The sequence below is a fragment of the Stenella coeruleoalba genome (genome assembly GCF_951394435.1).
Source record: "Stenella coeruleoalba genome assembly, chromosome: 8".
NCBI classification, from domain to species: Eukaryota; Metazoa; Chordata; class Mammalia; order Artiodactyla; family Delphinidae; genus Stenella; species Stenella coeruleoalba.
In genome coordinates, this window is record NC_137154.1 from 86,811,048 (window position 1) to 86,831,199 (window position 20,152).

Consider the following 20,152-nt stretch of genomic DNA (forward strand, 5'->3'; position numbering starts at 1 on the left):
TATAATTGCTTTACAATGGTGTGTTACTTTCTGCTTTATAACAAAGTTATACATATACATATGTTCCCATATCTCTTCCCTCTTGCGTCTCCCTCCCTCCCTATCCCACCCATCTAGGAGGTCACAAAGCACCGAGCTGATCTCCCTGTGTTATGCAGCTGCTTCCCACTAGCTATCTATTTTACGTTTGGTAGTGTATATATGTCCATGCCACTCTCTCACTTTGTCACAGCTTACCCTTCCCCCTCCCCAAGGGCTACTTTTAATTAAAAAGCTTAACACATGTTCATCCCAGGAACTTCCAATAAAAAATTTTACCTAAAACTGTTTACCTGTTTTTAAAAAAGTGAATAATAAAGCTATTTTTACATATACAGTAGAATTAAAGACAATTCTGCCTCCTCTGTCTATCTCCCCTAAAAAATAATTTCTCCTGAGTTTTCTAGGTAAGCAAGGTCAAACTGTGAAGATATAACCATTCTTTTCTCATCCACATGAATGCAAAGATATACTAATGTAAACAATCTAAAAGTCATTTATATATGGCACTGAAGTATATTACTGTATTATTCATTTGGCAGAAGAATATCTTCCTAATTAAATTTTGATTAGGCATCTATTAAAAGTAATTTACATTTTCTGATCAACCCAATGACTAAAGCGTGTGTCATTTGTGGGCAGCTGGGGGAGCTGCTTGAGTCTGAGAACTTGCTGAGTACTAAGAGGGGAGGGACTTAAGTATTTTGAAAGTTTCACTCTTTGGGATTTGGCTATATAATTTATTTTGGACACTGAAAAAAAATTCCATGCCTTCACATAGATTTTATGTTAAATTAGCACACCATTCATAGAAATATCAGATATACCCTCACTTTTTAAAAAGTGATAAGGACTTCACTTTACATGAAAGGATTCACATATTAGAGGAAAATCATCACAGGTTTCCTTTGAACATAAAATGCCTCTGAGTTAAAATGCCATTAAAAATTATTGAATAAATTAATGATTGAATAGCCATTCAATTTCTAAGTATTATGAAAGACTCTCTTAAGATGTCCACAGCCTGTTTTTCCACTTTAAATTTCACTAATTAATCACTAATTAATCTAACCAGTAATGCCTAAAAGAAATCAACACTCATTTTTTTTTTTTTCTTTTCCCGGTACACGGGCCTCTCACTGTCGTGGCCTCTCCCATTGCGGAGCGCAGGCTCCGGACGCGCAGGCTCAGCGGCCATGGCTCACGGGCCCAGCCGCTCCACGGCATGTGGGATCTTCCCGGACCAGGGCACGAACTCGTGACCCCTGCATCGGCAGGTGGACTCTCAACCACTGCGCCACCAGGGAAGCCCAACACTCAATTTTTTAATAATCTTAATCTGGCTATCTTTCTTCATACCTAAAATTGGTAAAAACTTGCCTTTTCCCCATACACAGGCATCACCTTATGATAAAAAGTAAGCAAAAGTTTGTGCATAACCAAACATGTATAGTGGTTAAAATAACTTATCTTTAGTATACTGATTTCTAATTGTTTCCATAAATAAACTTTAACAATGTGTGGAACATGCATGTTTGTGTACCATGTGATGTAAGATTCACTTCTGAATCAGTTTTAAAGCAATTGATCACCAGCTCTTAAAAGGCTTTAAGTGTCACATAAAGAATAGGCCTTATTAAATAAACTCAGAAGTCATATTTTCTATTATTTAACAGAGAATTCTGGTCTTGATAAAAAGCAAACAAACCCTACAGGTTAAAGAAATGAAGCACATACCAAATGTTTAACACAAAGCTTTTCACTTACTTGGTACTAGGTCGTTTTTGCAGAGCTTTATCCAGGATAAGAGATGGAGCACTCCTCCTCCTTTCTGCTAGTGTTTTCATTTTCTGTAGAGGAAAAAAGATCACAATGAAGACCACATGGCTTGTAAAGCAAGTAAATGCCTATTTTCAATCCAACTCAGCAAGTTTTGTATTGCCTATCCTTACCTATCAAGGAGTTTGCAATCTTATTCTGGAAATAAATAATAACATCTAAACTAAGATAGTAAGCGTCAAAAAGTGGTACAGGCAGTAAGTATTTTTTATGGTCAGAGAACAAGGTGGTTAAATGGTGACTAGAGTATTTGGGAAAACAGCTCATAACCATTATCATCAACTGCAGCTTTACTGCTTATTATGTGCCAGGCCCTATGCCAAAGGCAGGACTGGATTATCTAATTTATACTCTAAAACGTCATCAGAGTAGGTTCTACTAGATCTATTTCACTGGTAGGGTAGGCCCCAAACTGGGCTTCAGGGACAGACAGAATTTGAAGAGATCAAGTAAATGGAGAAGGTAAGTAGTTAAAGCACAAGATGGAGACTAGATTTCTTACACATTTAATAGACATTTAAATTTAAATATTTACACATTGGGGAATCTGGTTTTCAAAGGAGGTTTTTTTTTTTGCTGTAACTTTAAAGAAAAAAAAGATTTTTTTTTCTTTTCTAAGTGGTATATAAATATAGAATTAATTGGATAATTCAGGTACTTTGTTCTACAGGACCTAAAATTTGTGGTGAGGTTTTATTCAACTTGAATTAACCCGACAATTACTCTCTAAATTTTCAATCTTACAGATTTAACACCTCTAGATAGAGTCAGAGGAACTGCCACTGGATATAAATGTGAAAATTTACAATACAGTCACAAATAGCCATGAGTGAAGTTCAGGTTGTGTCACCAAAGCATTCTTCCTGCTCTACTCTCTCACCCTTTCCTGGCCAGAAGTCTCACCCACTGCCTGAGGGCCTAAGCCAGCCATGCTTGGGACTGGATGCTCTAAAAAAACCCCACATAAAACCAAGTGGCTCAGTATCAGTTTCTCATTACATGATTCATAAAGGAATTGCTTCTTAATAAAACCTAGATCATCCTAAGGAAGAGAAGAAAAATCATCTAGTGAGAAGGGGATACTAGACTTTGGCACAATTCTTTTCCCCCAGTTTCACCATGCCCCCATGGATCTCTCCCATTATTGTTGGCAGATGTGTGAGAAGTCAAATGCTGAGTGTATCTATGTCATCTAGTAGACTCATATTCAGTGCCATGGCCTCAGTGTTGCTGTTCCCTCCATTAATCTTTTGGCTCACACATGAAAACTAAATGCCCAAACCTCCTCAGTATACCTCAGACAGCAACAGAAACAATTACGTAAAACATTAATAAAGAACAGGAAACAAATGGGTAAGAAATATAGAACACCATACTTCTCAATCAGGAGTTATTAACCATGAATCAGTTTCAGGGCAGGTTAAATTGTATAAATTTTTTTACATGATAGTATTTGGTGCCTTCCTTCTGAAGAGAAAGCCCACAGTTTTCATCAGATTCCCAGAAGAATCTCTAATCCCTCCGAACCCCAGTGATTTTGATAAACTACTTTATATATTATAGCTCGTAAGCCCTATCCTACTGTTTTCCATTAGTCACATCTCCTGGGAACCCAACTCTCAGGAATCTAACATCCTGAGGCCAGTGTGAATGTAGAGGTTGCAGGGTGAAGGGAAATCTAGGAGACAAGTATTTGTATTGCAAAGTCCAGCGGCCTGTCCCCATATGAAGAGTCTCAATTCTGAAAGATTAGGTTGATTTTACTTAGAAAGGTGGCAGTTTGTTCCTATGCAGATTTTCTGCAGGATTCTGTTTCACCTTCAGGTCTAGGTTTGATTCCTACTACTTATCCTGAATCCCTTTACTCAGGATCTATTTACTACGCTTTGAACTTTGAAATGCTCCCAATCCTTTAAGCTTGACCTGGGCCCCTTACCCTTGATCTGTTTTGACCTTGAGGGTCTGCCTAGCCTACCTGAGCAGGGGCCACATTGCTGGACCTGTCTCAGCAGTCTTACTTCTGCTGCTCCTAATCCTCTGACACCACTCTCAGCAGATCCAAGTGCCTAAACAAGATCTTCATTAACATATGATTTCTAATTCTGAGCTCCCTGGTTTTCGGGTTTACAAAGAATTTGGAAAGGGCTCAAAAGACAGCCATAAAAATGATTTTAAAATGTGAAAAAAAGAAAGAACCCTAAGACAAGTTAAAATGATCTTAAATTCTTCATTTGGAAACAGTAAATCTCCAAAGTAATGCAGTTATTATACAGAGGATAGCAAGGGTCTTCCAAAGAAGATAAGGCGAAAAGAAATGCAGCTATACTATAGGCTGAGAATCCAGGTTAATCCTTCAAGATATTTATAAAAGCTGTGAATGAAATTATGAACATAATTTCAAGGGGTTCAGAAACACCCAACAAGGATTCTTGAGGGATCCATGGACTCCAAATTTGAAACCTTCCCATACAAGGAAATCTTTCTGAGACTGACGGCTGTTAAACATGAGAATGGATAATTAAAGAAGAGTGACAAATTTTCTTCTGTAAAGGTTCTTTTAAAATAGGAGTTTTTCAGGGAGACCTAATGTAGTGTACCATTTATATATATTTGTATATAGTAATTAGATTGTGTTTTCTTAGTTATAAAATTGGCAGATGTGTGAGAAGTCAAATGCTGAGTGTATCTACATCATCTAGTAGACTCATATTCAGAGAATGCAATCAAACTACAGGCAAAATATTATTTTTATTTGAGGTCCTATTGTTTGTACTGAGACTTACACCACTACTAATGAGACATGCAGCCTAAGGCAATTCAGACACCCCTGTGGGCCTCCATTTCTGTATCTAGAAAATGAGAAAATTTGGACTACATAGTCTCTTAGGTCCCTTCTACTTCTGATATTCTCATGTTAGGTGTCTACCAAAGATTCACCCTGGATATGCTAGAAAATAAACATTATATACAAAATGAATTTAGAATTTGTAGGATTCATTTCTCTTGTAAGTAATAAAAAGTCTTAAGAGTTGTCAATATAATGGGAGCCTAGGTATTAATTCATTCAAAATACATATCTCTTTCTTTTGCTCAAAAGTATAGCAAAACAAAGAACCAATGGTGACTTCAAAAAACTTCACATATCTATCAAAGAATCTGTTTTCAGGCAATAAAGACTTGGATTTTCTTTTTGTTTATAACAACTGTGTGAAATACAATACATGGAAATAGAAGGAGACTATCGATTCCTTTCTAAATGTACAATACTACAAACTTGTCAGGACAGACTGAGGCTATACTTATATTGTACCAGCACCAACAAATTTCCCAGTTGTTCAGTGACAGGGAAAACTATGATCGTTTGCCTCACAGGAAACAGAAAATAGGTTTAAAACAGTGTAGGTTTCTTTGTTAGCTTAAAAATTGTAATCCACAGTGGTTTTTCAGAATGCCCAAGTGCTTGATGTCTATATTGAGATTAACTCATAAACATTGGATGCCATTCTGAAACTGAGTAATTTTTAAAAGGTAATCTTCTAAATTGACAAACTAAACATTAGGGAAAAAATCAACTGCATTAATCTTTTAGAAATGATTTTCTTGATTTTGTACCATTTGCCAAGGTTTAAGCACTAGAGAGCAATTAGATCTTTGGTTTTCTAAGCTGTCTCCTCTGCAGCTATATTCAGTATCAGAGGCAAAAAAAACTATTCTGCCAAAGAGTAAATGAATGGAGATCATAAGTGAAGATGAGACCCAAATGCCTACACTTCATTTTTCTTTCATGTTTCAATAATAACACAAAACTGTAGCAACTTTACCTGCTAACGTGCAAGGTGCTTTCCACTTCAATTCTTTTTTTAATCAGTTGGATGAACTAAATGTTGAATTCTCTGTGTTCCTAACTTGCTTCACAGCTATGCCTCAGTTACAGCATTTCAGATTATATTATAATTATCTTTCTGCCCCTTTCTAGAGAGCAAGGACTACATCTTATTTCCAAACTTTCTCCCGTCCTTCAACAACTACTGAAATTCTACTCTGTAGCAGACCTATCTTTGCATTCCTAGAGCCTAGTACAATACCTGATACAAACTATATACTCAATAGATGAAGGTTTTAAGTGAATTTAAAAATCCACTCATTGTCCCCATCTACACTACTGCGCCCAAACACACACACAGAAACATAAACAAACTTTCTTAAAGGGGTTCTGCTGGAATGCTGTCACTAAGGAAATATAAGCATTTGCTATGGAACTGGATGGTAGAATCATCCTTGTACATTGCAAACTACATCTTTTGACATAGTGTTGACATTTACATTACCATTGAGTTTCATGGTAAACATTTGTCTGATGATTCTTTTAACTTGTTGGCAACTTAATTCCTTGCCAACAAATGGTGCTGGGAGTGGATATCCACATGCAAAAGAATGAAGTTGGACTCCTATCTCACACCATATACAAAAATTAACTCAAAATGGATCAACGATCTAAAAGAGCTGAAACTATAAAAATTTTAGAAGAAAATATAGGCAGAAATATCTGTGACCGTGGATTAGGCAATGGTTTCTTAGATATGACCGAAAGCACAAACAACAACAAAAAAACACAGATAAATTGGACATCATCAAGGTTAAAACTTCTGTGCTTCAATGGACACTATTAAGGAAGTGAAAAGAAAACCTACAGAATGGGAGAACATTTTTGCAAATCATGTATCTGATAAGGGATTTGTATCCAGCATATTTAAATTTAAGGAACTGTTACAATTCAATAAAGACAAGTAAGCTAGTTTAAAAATGGGCAAAGGATATGAATAGACAGTTTTCCTAAGGAGATATATAAATGGCCAATAAGCACATGAAAAGGTGCTCAACATCATTAGCCATCAGGGAAATGCAAATCAAAACTCTGAAATACCACTTTACACTCATCAGGATGGGTACAATAAAAAAGACAAATAAATAACAAGTGTGAGAATGTGGATAAATTGAACTGTTATTCACTGCTAGTGGGAATATAAAATGGCGCTGTCACTTTGCAAAACAGTCTGTAAGTTCTGCAAATGGCTAAACATAGAGTTACCATATGATCCTGAAATTCCTCTTGGGTATATAACCAAGAGAAAGGAAAATATATGTCCACACAAAAACATGTACGTGAATGTTCACAGCAACATTATTCATAATAGTCAAAAAGTGGAAACAACCCCAATGTCCATCAACTGATGAATGCATAAACAAAATGTGGTACATCCATAAAATAGAATATTACTTGCCAATAAAAGAAAAGAAGCCATGAAATGTACAACAACATGGATGAATCTTGAAAACATCATGCTAATTAAAAGAAGTCAGTCCCAAAGGACCACATACTGTATGACTCCACTTAAATGAAATATCCAGAATAAACAAATCTATAGGAACTTAGATTAGTGCTTGCCTGGGGGTTGGGGGATGAGGGAATTGGGATGTAATGGCTAACGGGTGCAGTGTTTCTTTTTGTGGTAATGAAAATGTTCTAAAATTGTGGAAATGAATGCACAATTCTAGGAATATACTAAAAACCACTGAATCCACTTTTAAGTGGATAAATAATATATAAATTATATCTCAACAAGGCTGTTAAAATGAAAAAAACAAAAATAACAGCAACAAAAATTAACTACCAAACTACTAAACTACTGGGCTCCAGCCCAGCAAACTGGTTCATAGCCAGAAGCTATAATTTTCCTTACTCATATAATAATCACCTGAAGTATATTTACATTAAAATGGAAATTACTTATTTGTTTTTTGTCCAACATGTTTTTGTACAAAATATCTGAGTGGTTCTCCATTTGAATTCCTCAGAGATCTGAGGAATATGCCCACCTGCTTATTGTGGTTTGCCACTATTTCTTCCCTATTCCTCCAGTGCCCTACTCAGTATTTCCACATAGTAAATTCTCAATAGCTGTGTGTTGAATCAATGAATTAATGCTACCAATACCTGAGGGTTTAAGGTGGTAATGCAAGTGTGCCTACGTAGGAAAATAAGATTGTAAGCAGGTTATCGAAGAAAAAAGTTTTGTTCTTTTATTTTCAACAACGCATACAACACTGTTTATATTAAAAACCTATATGTAGGACTTCTCTGGTGGTGCAGTGGTTAAGAATCCGCCTGCCAATGCAGGGGACACGGGTTCCAGCCCTGGTCTGGGAAGATCCCACATGCCGCGGAGCAACTAAGCCTGTGCGCCACAACTACTGAGCCTGTGCTCTAGAGCCCGCGTGCCACAACTACTGAAGCCCATGCACCTAGAGCCCGTGCTCTGCAACAAGAGAAGCCACCACAGTGAGAAGCCCGCAGACCACAACAAAGAGTAGCCCCCGCTCGCCACAACTAGAGAAAGCCCGCGTGCAGCAACGAAGACCCAACACAGCCAAAAATAAACTAGTTAATTAAAAAAATTTTTTAAAAAGAAACCTATATGTAGTCTCTCACTGGAATTTTAACTTCGTGTCAACCAGGAGATACAGAGCTATTTTTGGAACCTCTAGATCACTCTGAATCTGGTCATTCTCAGTTCTCATAGAGATTTAAAGGAAAAAAAGCCTAGCAAAAGAAAGGACCAGGATGAAAGAGTTAAGTCAGATGGACTACAATTTTTCATACTTTGCTTTGTTCCAGTCACTTTATGAAGAAAAAAATTCAAGCATTTCAGTTGAATTTAAGTCAAATGTACTAAAGTCACTTTCAAACATTTAAAATTAGCATAACGTTAAAATAAGGACTTTGAGGAAAGCTTTTAAGAACTCTAAACTTTCAAAGATAGAAAAAAATGTTTAATCAAATTTACAAATTACCTTACTCAAATTTGACTCTTAATCCTTTGTGGCTAATCTGTACAATTTAGTGAGCAATGAACTATTTCTTTCTTGTCTTCCGTACATGTCTGCTGCACTTATTTGCAGAGACATATCTCAAAGACATCGGCCCTGCAAGGGAACAAGGAAATTATTTTTACCCCTGCCCCTTGCTTCTATGTCCTATTACCACAAGGTTTTGACCACTGGATGAGCTGAAGCTTCCCACTATTGTCACTTTTGTCTGTGATGAGTATGATCTTCTATTTACTCATAATCATCCCAGCCAAAATCAGTTTGAGCATTTAATTAAAACAAATGTCATCCCAGCCCTGACTATCATAAAGGGATATAATTTCTTTCTGAAATTAAGAAAGAAATGTTTCTACTTTTGGCTATCTTTCCTCTTTCTGTGAGACAAGAACTTTGAAATAAAATAACAAACCTAAGAATCTATGTAATGTAGAAGAATCGGCACTGGGCTAGAAGACATTGGACCTAAATTCTGGATCCTGCTTCTATCACTTCTCAGAGTCTTCTCTGTAAAATGACATGACTGTTTGACCTACCACAAAGAATCAAAAAGATTATATATGTGGAAGTCCTTTGACAGGGAAAGCACCATGATAGTATAACATACAGAGTAATGCTTTGGAGTGCATAAGTATTGTATGTAATAAATATGAGAATAGTAGAACTCCCCTTCTACATTATTATTTGTTCCTCTGTCTCTACCCTACCCATGCAGACTTCTGGAGTACCACTATGTGCCTTCAAGTTGGCTGGACTTTCTTCTTTGGCAAAGCTACCAGCTTCAACCTCCTGTCATGATTCCCTTTAGTAACACCCTGGAGTAGGCAAGGTTGATCACCAATGGTCTATCCCTAATATTCCCTTACAGGGCAGGGCTTCACTAAATTTTTCACATCACAGTCCATACGAAGTGCTATTATTTCTACATCCATGGCACACTGTGACAAAGGGGTTCTCTGGTTCCCCAGTGCCCATCCACCTGCATGAAGGCTAAGAGGCTTGAATGTATCAGACATTGTTGGAAAACTCGGCAACCTCTCACTTCCTCCTGCAGAGGGGAAGAGTACAGTGACCAAATCCAAAAACCATAATGGTAAAAACCAGAGTGTATCAAATAACAATAAAAAACAGGCCAAGGGCTTCCCTGGTGGCGCAGTGGTTGAGAGTCCGCCTGCCGATGCAGGGGACATGGGTTCGTGCCCCGGTCCGGGAAGATCCTACGTGCCGTGGAGTGGCTGGGCCTGTGAGCCATGGCCGCTGAGCCTGGGCATCCGGAGCCTGTGCTCCGCAAAGGGAGAGGCCACAACAGTGAGAGGCCCGCGTACCGCAAAAAACAAAAAAGAAAACAAACAAAAAACAGGCCAAGATCCGATCAGATTCAGATATACTGTAACCTCATAATGCCTCCTGTGGAAGCTGAGGTTCCAGATGGTGAATGTAGGGGTAGAAGAGGAAATACAGACACTCTCCTAGGTATAAATTAGGATGAAGGTAAACAGGGAAAGCAAAAGGCCACAAAGCAGTTGGGTTTTCCAGATCTTTGAAATATGAGCTGATGTGGGCACACATACATTCCATTTTCAGAGTCCACACACAAGTGACAAGACATCCAGAAACAGGCCTTACCTTTCAGTTGTGTCATGTGACAGCTGTCTGTCAAAATTAGGTCAAGGCTGTTCAGCACAGCAGTGACATACTGATAGAGCTATTTCTGCTGTCAGTTGGATGTTTCTAATCTAAACTTGTCCTGGATAAAGAAAATCAGACTGAAACAAAATTATAAAATAAACTGGCTATGTTGCCTTCAAGCCCCATTACTGGTGGCTGACAAAAGGCAGTTTCCTCTGATCCCTTTCCAGTCTCCCACATTGTGGCTAAGTCTTCCATAAGCAAACAAAAGATAAACATCACCCCATCCTAGGCTGCTTCAAAAAACTGCTGCTGTGGCTACTAACGAATTGAGCATTCATCTTGAAGGCTTTCTGCACACATTAGAACCTTAGAGTCCCTGTGATCTAGAAAACTTGCTATACCAACAGAACAGGAAAGCAAACTTTCACCTCAATGAAAGTTTATTTTAAAGGTAGTCTGGGGACTTCCCTGGTGGCCAGTGGTAAGGAATCCACCTTACAGTGCAGGGGCCATGGGGTCCATCCCTGGTCAGGGAACAAAGATCCCACATGCCACAGGGCAACTAAGCCCATATGCCTCAACTAGAGCCCGCATGCCGCAAACTACAGAGCCCATGTGCTCTGGAGTCCGCATGTCACAACTAGAGAGAAGACCGCACGCTGCAACAAAAGATCCTGCATGTCTCAACGAAGATCCCGTGTGCCGCAACTAAGACCCGACGCAGCAAAAAGTAAATAAATAAATAAATAATAAATAAATCTTAAAAAATAATAATAAAGGTAGTCAGCAAGCTCAGGCTACTTACTATACCAAAATAACACAGACTGGATGATTTAAATGACACAAACTTATTTCTCATGGTTCTGGAGGCTAGGAAGTCCAAGGTCAAGGTGTCAGCAGATTTAGTTCTTGGTGATGGCCCTCTTCCTGCTTTGCAGACAGCTGCCTTTTTGTTGTACCCTCACATGGGGTACACAGAGAGCAAGCTTTCTGGTCTCTTATAAGGGCCGTAATCCCATCATGGGGATTCTGACTTCATGACCTCTTCTAAGCTAATTATTTCCCCTATCTCCAAATACAGTTGACCCTTGAAGGACACAGATCTGAACTGTGCAGGTCCACTTACATATGAAATTTTTTTCAATAAATACATACTATAGTACTAAACCATATGAGGTTGGTTGAACATGTGGATGCAGAACCATGGATAAAGAGTGCCCACTATAAAGTTCTAAGTGGATTTTTGACTGTGTGGAGGGTCAGCACCCCTAACTCCCACATTGTTCAAGGGTCAATTGTATTATCATACTGGGGGTTACAGCCTCAAAATCCGAGTTTCGGGAGGACACAAACATTCAGCCTGTAACAGAGGTTTTTGCCAAATACCCTGGAGACTGAGGGGTATGAGTCATGAAACTCCATCAAATCACAATAATAAAATGTACATATATGTCCTCAAAGCACTGTTTATATGAGTGTATGTATATATAAGTTTGTAAACACACACATATCTAACCTTGATATTATATACCTATTTATTTTTGTGACACTGTATAGTTTATAACATGTTTTAGCAGCAATTTAAATTGAAGTCCAGTGTATTTTCAGCTACTGATACCTTCTAAGAAGGCAAGTTTTATAATCACAGATGTTTGTTAAGTTGTATGTGGTCCTATAAGGCACAAGACATCTTTACTTTGAAAAGAAGAACCACCAAGTCCTGGATGGCAGGATAAGAACAGTGAAAGAATTCAGACACCCAAATTATTGAAGTTCAAGTTTTCACTTTCTGAAGATGCTATCAGCTGTCTCACTTCTCCCAGTCTACTGAATATGTTCCACCTCTTATCCCGCAGACCTTTCACCAAACCCTAAATCAGAAGAATGGCGAAGGGAAAGAGTTATAAATTGCTTCACAACAAACTTCATTTCAGAACCAAAAAGCAACTGCACCATTTAGATATCTGTGACTTGTGAATTTTCAGTCTATAAGTTACAACTCTCTGTTTAACTTTGAGGACTCAATATTCAAAATTAATAATTACTTTTTACACAAATGTGTAAAGAATGTGTAAAAATAAAGTATCTTTAACTTTCATTTCATAAAAAACAACATATTCTGTTCTAATATATGAATGTCAAAGTCATGAAAATTAATTTTTCTTTTTGCTATGTTAAAATGCACTGCTGTGTTCACATTTTAAGTGAAGATGACTATGGAAGCAAGTGTTTTCCTACACTCAAGATTCATGATATCAAAATGCTTACTGAATTGAGAGTTTCAGCTGGGTTTCCCACACACAATTTTCCACGGTGGAAACAACTGAGGCATAGGATTCTGTGCATCCACACATAACTTTGAAATGTATTTCTATGAGTTTGGAGAATATGCCAAGTTTTCCAACAGCATTAATGTGGAAAGCAGGCCTGGCTAAAGAGCTCCTGAAATATGAGTGCCTTATATAAAACATCTGAAAATGACAGATGACAGATACCAAGGGATAAAGATCACAAACTTCCAAAGAAATTACAGCAATGATTGTGTCACTGATTGTCACTATTAGTCAATATTTACTATGATGGTTAATTTTATGTGTCAGCTTGACTGTCCATGGCATGCTCAGATTACACATTATTTCTGGATGTGTCTGTGAAGGCATTTCCAGATGAAATCAGCATTTGAATTGGTGGACTCAGTAAAGTAGGTTGTCCTCCCCAATGCGGGTGGGCATCATTCAATCCCTTGAGGACCTTTACAGAACAAAAAGTGGAGGAAGGAGGAATTTGCCCCTTTTTCCTCCCTCACTGTCCAGCTGGAACATTTCATTTCTTCCTGTCCTCAGGAAAAGATGGTGGTGAATTACACCACCGACTTTTCCGCAGATGGCAATCATGGGACTCCTACTGGTCTGTTTTTCTGGAGAACCCTGACTAATACATTTACCTAACATTTACCTAATGGCAGCAGTGAACATAATATTCTGTGGTACACGGAGAATGTAGAGACTCTGCTCCCTAAAGAACGAAATTATCTCTCAGGAGAAAAACTTCTCAAATATGGCTTGTTCAACTGCTTATATAAAATTCACATCTACTCTCCCCTACATCTTATGTTATAAACAATAAAAAATGCATCTATAATCTAGTTGGAAAGAGAAATAGAGTTAGAAGATCTGGGTTCAAATTCCAGCTCTGTTGCTTACTACATGCAGCCTTGGCAGGGCTCAGTTCCTTCCTCTCTAAGAGTACATTAATAATGCCTACTCCATATATTATAATCAATGTGTATTATGTATAGTTAGGCATTTAGTTAAAGAAGTTTTTTGAAAAATTTCCTTTACTTTTCCGTATATTATAAACAGTAAACTCTTATCTTTTTCCTCCAGTTTCTACCTTACAATATTTGATATTTATGACATTCAAGGGTGACTGCTTTGATGGTTAGTGTTATGGGCCAAATACTTGTTCGCCCCCCCCCCCAAATTCATATGTTGAAGCCCTAACCTCCAATGTAATGGTATTAAGAGGTGGGGTCTATGGGAGGTGATTAGGCTTAGATGAGGTCATGAGAATGGGGCCCCTATGACAAGGTTAGTGCCTTTATGAGAAGAAACCAAAGATATCTAACTCCACCTCCATCTCTCTCACTACCTCTCCCTCCCCTTCTTCCCCCTCACCTTCCTCACTCTTTCTTCTCACTCTGTCTCCCATGTGAGGACACAGAAAGAACTGGAAGCCAAGAAGAGGGTTCTCAGCAGGAACTGAATTGGCTGGCACCCGAATCATGGGAATTCATAGCCTCTACAACTGCAGGAAATAAATGTCCTTTGTTTAAGCCACCAGGTTATGGTATTTTGTTACAGCAACCCGAGCTGAATAAGACAAATAGCATTCACTCATTTGCATGTAAATGTTCTTGTATTAAATCCAATGAAATAAAACTTTTTTTTATTGCTTTACAGATATCACCTGGTAAAAATTACTAATGGCCTCTGCACTTTTTTCGAAAGTGTTTTTATATTCTTTCTTCTTTTGACCCATAAAAAACAACTTTGTGAGATATACAGGATATGGATTATTACCCCTATTTTACAAACAAAGAAATGAAGTACAGCCAGAAGTTCAGAGGTCACACCGGTGATAACAGGCTCTTTCTGATCTAATTCAGTTTTTGATAATTCCAGACTGCTCCCAGCCAAAACAATCTCATGGACCTGATTTTATGCCACTCATTTTGTGAATAACATCAGAAAAGTATTCGGTAGGATACTGGCTTAACCATGAGCATAATATTTTTCTCAGTATTAAAGAATAAAACCAAGTCTTACACACAAAGTTGCTTCATTCAAACCCCAATTGCAAGACACACACATGGCTTAAAGTTGGCTCTCAGGGGTGTTGTACCATAAACTGCTATAAACAGATTTGGACCCAGAGAATGTAGAAAGAAAAGCCAGAATGAAGTGTATAATAGTAGCTGTTACATTTTTAAATGTTGGAGCTATTTTAAAATCCTTTTGCTTTGACTGATTTTCTGTGCTTGTAAGTCTCTCTTCCCTCCCCAAAACCTACCTTATTTAAAGACTTTTCAATTAGTATGTGAAACCAAAGGGTCAGGGGCTTGAAAATGACACAAATCATCCCTAACTGAAATTATTCTAATATGTGCTGCCATTTCATTTCACAAAAACTGTTCTGCCCAAACGTGGATATGCTCAAGGATATGTTATCCAGAAGAATTATCCAGAATTCTATCCATAATGCATTATCCAAAGAAACAAATTGTACACTGTAAATAAAGAGCAGTTCTCGGGCTTCCCTGGTGGCACAGTGGTTGAGAGTCCACTTGCCGATGCAGGGGACACGGGTTCGTGCCCCGGTCTGGGAAGATCCCACATGCTGCGGAGCCACTGGGCCCATGAGCCATGGCCGCTGAGCCGGAGCCTGTGCTCTGCAGCAGGAGAGGCCACAACAGTGAGAGGCCCACGTACTGCAAAAAAAACACAAAAAATCAAGCAAAAAAAAGAGCAGTTCTCTCACTGCAGAAAGTTCTAGTCAACAGTCATGCTCTAGAGGTCAGCAAACAACACCAGGGATTCACCTCCTGTTTTTCTAAATAAAGTTTTATTGGAACACAGCTGTGCCCATTCATTTACATATTGTCTATGGCTGCTTTAGTACTATAATTGCATAGTGGGTAGCTGCAACAGACACACCTTACAGTCTACAAACCTAAATTATTCACTAGCTGGCTCTCTAAGAAAAGGTTTGCTGATCTTGCTCTAAATCATAAACTCTGAACACAGGGGCATAACTGTCCCTGTTCACTGCCGTATGTAACCCAGCTTATATTTAATGAGTATCTAACATGTAGCACTGTCCTTGGCACTGAGGCAGCTGCCTTGAACAATACAGATAATGTCCCTATTCTCATGGTTTTCACAATCTGGTGAGAAGTTCAGGTAACACAACAAGGAAGTAAATAATAATATGTAAGGCAAAGCTGAATGTTAAAATGAGAATAAAACAGAAGGTACAGAACATGACTGAGAGGCAACTTCCATTTAGGTAGTCAGGACAGGCCTCTGGGAGAACCTAAGATCAGAACAATTAGAAAGAATCAACACTGCAAAGATGTGTGGCAAAAAAAAGAAGACAAAAAGGGAATAGCAACACCAAAGCCTCAGAGCAGAATGAATGTGATGACTCAATGTGTGAAAAGGAAGGCCCATGTGGCTGGAGAATACACAAGCAAAGCAGAAAAGGCAGATGAGGGGAATGAAGTAGGGAGGGCTAAGTACAGGAGTCTGAATTTTATTCTAAATATGATGGAAAGCCACCACAAGATTTTAAGCAGTGAGGAACGCGATCAATTTAAATTTTTAAAGATCATTCTGGTGCTTCTAAATGGAGACTAGGTCAGGGAAAAGCAAAAAATGTGTTAGACAAGTTAGGGAACTTCTGCAAATGTTCAAGTGAGAGATGGTGGTGGTTTGGCTTCGACTACAATGGCAGCAGTAGAGATGAAAGTGGAGAAATTCAAGATATGTTTTGAAGTGATATTCGACTGGCCTTTCTGATGGTTGTTGTAGACTGAGGAAATAAATGCCAGTAGTTGAAAACAAATTCTAGATTTTTAGCTTGAACAACTGGGACATAGTAGTGTGAATTACAGACATGGTACGGAAGTACAAATAAGAGCCATCACTTATTGAGTGCTATTATATATTAATATTCACTCTCCTTCACATTTAATTTTCCTAACTATCTTGAGGACTTAGGTACTATTGTTATTTTTCATTTCACAAATAGGAAACTGTAAAAATTCTGGGGTGGGATAGGGAGGGTGGGAGGGAGACACAAGAGGGAGGAGATATGGAGATATATGTATATGTATACCTGATTCACTTTGTTATAAAGCAGAAACTAACACACCATTGTAAAGCAATTATGCTCCAATAAAGATGTTAAAAAAAATTCTGACTGTTCAGTAAGAAACACATTTTACATCGCTGCCCAAAATGCACAAATATATAAATGAAACAGAGAAAAAAGTTACACAAAGCAATCTTTACCCTTACCACTGTGCCAATATTTTCTGTTCTATTTCATTTTTTAAAATGTTGATTGTAACTGGCAGTTTAAACAACACTGATCCAAATCTTAGTAATTAACAGTACAACCATATAGTAGACTTTTTAAGAAATAAGTCTCATGACTCACTAGGACTACCAAACACTAAAAAGGCAAGATGAAACATAAAAGATCAATCTGTTGAGTATTGGGGATACAAAAAGATTGTGGTCCATGAGAGTGTAATGGCAATGATTCTGTGAGCTACAATTTGGAAATATTCTTTTATTATTATTATTTTCTATTGCTATGGAGGTCTGAAATCAAACAGATATGCCTACTAACATTTAAAACAGGCAGAGATGCACTTTTCTGGAAAAAAAATATTAAAAGCAAAATAAAATAGTTCTTCAACCTCACTCTCACCCTAAAGGGAGTAAAAAGCTGTAGAAAGACCAGACTGGCAAAATTTTAAAAGGAAAAGACTAGATTGGTAATGTGACAAATCATTACGTTTTATAATGAAGGACAGCATCTTAAGGACAATGGCTTAAGATGCCCAGCAACCCTTCATTTGTTGGACAAGTACTTTGCGGTACTCGGGCCTCTCACTGTTGTGGCCTCTCCCATTGCAGAGCACAGGCTCCAGACGCGCAGGCTCAACGTCCATGGCTCACGGGCCCAGCCGCTCCGCGGCACGTGGGATCTTCCCGGACCGGGGCACGAACCCGTGTCCCCCGCATCGGCAGGCGGACTCTCAACCACTGCGCCACCAGGGAAGCCCAGGACAAGTACTTCTTGATTGATCAAGCTACTCTCATGCTTTCTCGCTTAATTACCGTTAGTAAAAAAGGATGAGATCTGTTCTGGAATACAAATACTTTATTTCCCCCAATTCCTCAAGTTTACAGGAATAAAAACTGTTTTAAAACCTATGTTAATTACTGAAAATTCATATAGCACTAACCTAGTAAATTCTCTCCCTCCCTCCCTGCATCTCTGAAGGGGAAAAGCGACAAGGACAAACCGCAGCCTCCATACATCAAAGGCTTGAACCAGCACTACAGCCGATACAACATCAAGTTCACTGACACTCCTAGATGGCTCCGCGACACGGTCAAGGTCCTTGGGAGCTCACACACACTTTTACTCTGCACCGATCTCACCACTCTTCCACTGACCTCTAGCCAACCCAGGATCCTGTTGGGAAGAGTCATGAAAGGCAGTAAGATCCGGACAATTAGGGGAGCCTGCGTAGCCCCTTAAGGTTCCAATGATGCAAATGCAATGCCTCAAGATATTTCTTAAGGATGAGTTAGGTTATCCCTCTAATCCCAATTTTTCTCCACAGAAGCTGGAAGGGAACCACCAGGACACAGAGAAAAAAAGCCAAATATTAGGTTTTGGGGGAGGGGAGGAGCGAGGGCAGACACGGCTAAAAACACCCGAATCAATTCCTCCGAGAGCCAAGCAGCAGAGGCCGGCAGCTCGCGGCCACGTGCACTTGCTGAGGGAACCGTTCCAAAGAAACCTGACCCCATCGGAATCGGCACGCCGCTCGGCGGCCGTGTTTATCCGAAAGGAACGCTACAAGTTGTTGCCCGCATCCCTCCTCCCAGCTTTGTCAGGGGCCACGCGCGCCGCCCGCACGCCCACACCGACACCCAACCCCTCTCCAGCCCCGCCAAGCCCCGAGGGCCAGGGGACAAGCGTAGGGTGAAGGCCCCTAAGCCGCAGCCCACCCGCCCCACCCAGCCCAATTCCAAGCCGAACCGGCCCTCCGCGTCCCCGGGCGTCGACCGGGAGTCGTTCTGTGGGGCGCAGGCACCTCTTCCCGGCCACCCCCAGCAAAATATCGCGGAGAGGCCGCGTCCAGGTGAGGGGCTGAGCCCCGCAGGCGCCGCAGCCCGGCCGCCTACCTTCCTCAGCGCGGTAGCCGCACACGGGCGGACGCCGCTGCCCTGACGACCTCAGAGCTGACCCCGTCAAGGGACGGTGAGCTCCCGGGGTACCTCAGGGAACCCCGGGGCTGGGCACCCAGAGGGGCCGGGAAGGGCGATGCCCCAAACCCGGGCCGCGCGCCCCGCCTGAGGGAGGGGGGGCGGGTCCCGCGGCGGATGGAGACGGGGAGGGAGGCTGCCGGGTCCGCTCCGAGACCGACTGAGACTCTAGACGCGAAAAACCCGGGGGTGACGGGGTAACTTGGGAGACGGGAAGGCGAGAATGGCCTCAGACGAATGACGCGGGCCTCGAGCGTTAAATCCCTGCGGCGTTCGGCCCGCGCGGCGGCGGCGGGCGCCGGGCCCCGCTCGGCGTCCTCACCTTCTTGGTTCCGGGGGCGCCCGCGATCCGAGACACTCCTGTCAGGGAAGAGGAGCGCGCCGGCTGCCCCCCTAGAGTCTCCTGCTGAGGGGACATCGCTTCCATGAAGAGGACTTTCAAGCAAATCCCAGCCCAGGAGGAGGCTACGCGGGCATGTCCGTGGGACGTTGGCCGGACGGGCGAGGACGCGCGAGGCCGAGGCGGGCGCCGAGCTCAAGCAGCGAGCCGGGCTCCGAGTGTGAGCCGCGCGCCTCCCGTCGGGGCCATGTACAGCCACCCGCGCTCGGCACCGCAGCTGCAGGCGATTGCGGCGGCGACCGCCCGTCAGCGCCGCGGCCGCCCCGCCTCGGGCCCGCCCCTCGGCGCCAGGCGCCCCGCGCTGGGCCCTCCCCAGGCCGCCCTCCTCCGGCCGCGGCCCTCCCCGCGCCGGTCCGGCCTGAGGCGCGCCCTTCTAGATATATATTAGGGCACGGGCGCCCGACCGACCTTCTCAGTCTGCGCCTCCGAGTGGGGCCAGCCCGAAGGAGCTCACCGGCCGGTGTCACGAACGCAGGCCTCTAGCGTGGATGCGCGCCTCTCCAGCTGCCCAGCCCACTCGCACGCGACCCCATCCCTTCCCGCGCCGCGCCCGTGGGGAAGGCGCCCCGTTAGCGCGTGGAGCGGCGCAGCTGTGGCGACCTCAGCCTGAACAGAGGAGTGGCAGCGATTCCTGCCTAGCTCTCGGCCGACCGCCGAGGGGTCCCCCGCCCCCGCCCCTTCCCCGCCCGGGAGGCCGGGGACGGAGTCGCACGTTGCAGAGGGCCGCGGCCGCGCACATGGGAAGCCCGCGGCGCCGCCTGACCTGTCGTGCGGTTCCGCACGT

The 20,152-nt window shown here is 41.4% G+C and overlaps 1 protein-coding gene across 3 annotated transcripts in view; it reads right to left on the minus strand.

Moving 5' to 3' along the window:
* ARHGAP20 (Rho GTPase activating protein 20) overlaps window positions 1-19,918 on the minus strand; it is a 153,204-nt gene extending 133,286 nt beyond the window's left edge. Inside the window, exons 1-2 of one of the 3 annotated variants that reach the window (XM_079928583.1) lie at window positions 19,777-19,918; window positions 1,807-1,889 (exon numbers count right to left, since the gene is read on the minus strand). In XM_079928583.1, coding sequence (XP_079784709.1) covers window positions 1,807-1,886 — 80 coding nt within the window. In that variant the 5' untranslated portion in view covers window positions 1,887-1,889; window positions 19,777-19,918. Of the gene's footprint in view, window positions 1-1,806; window positions 1,890-18,887; window positions 19,262-19,290; window positions 19,617-19,776 lie in introns of those variants that run through there. The other 2 variants (XM_079928584.1, XM_079928582.1) reach the window with 2 other exon arrangements.
* Between the last annotated feature and the right edge of the window lie 234 nt (window positions 19,919-20,152).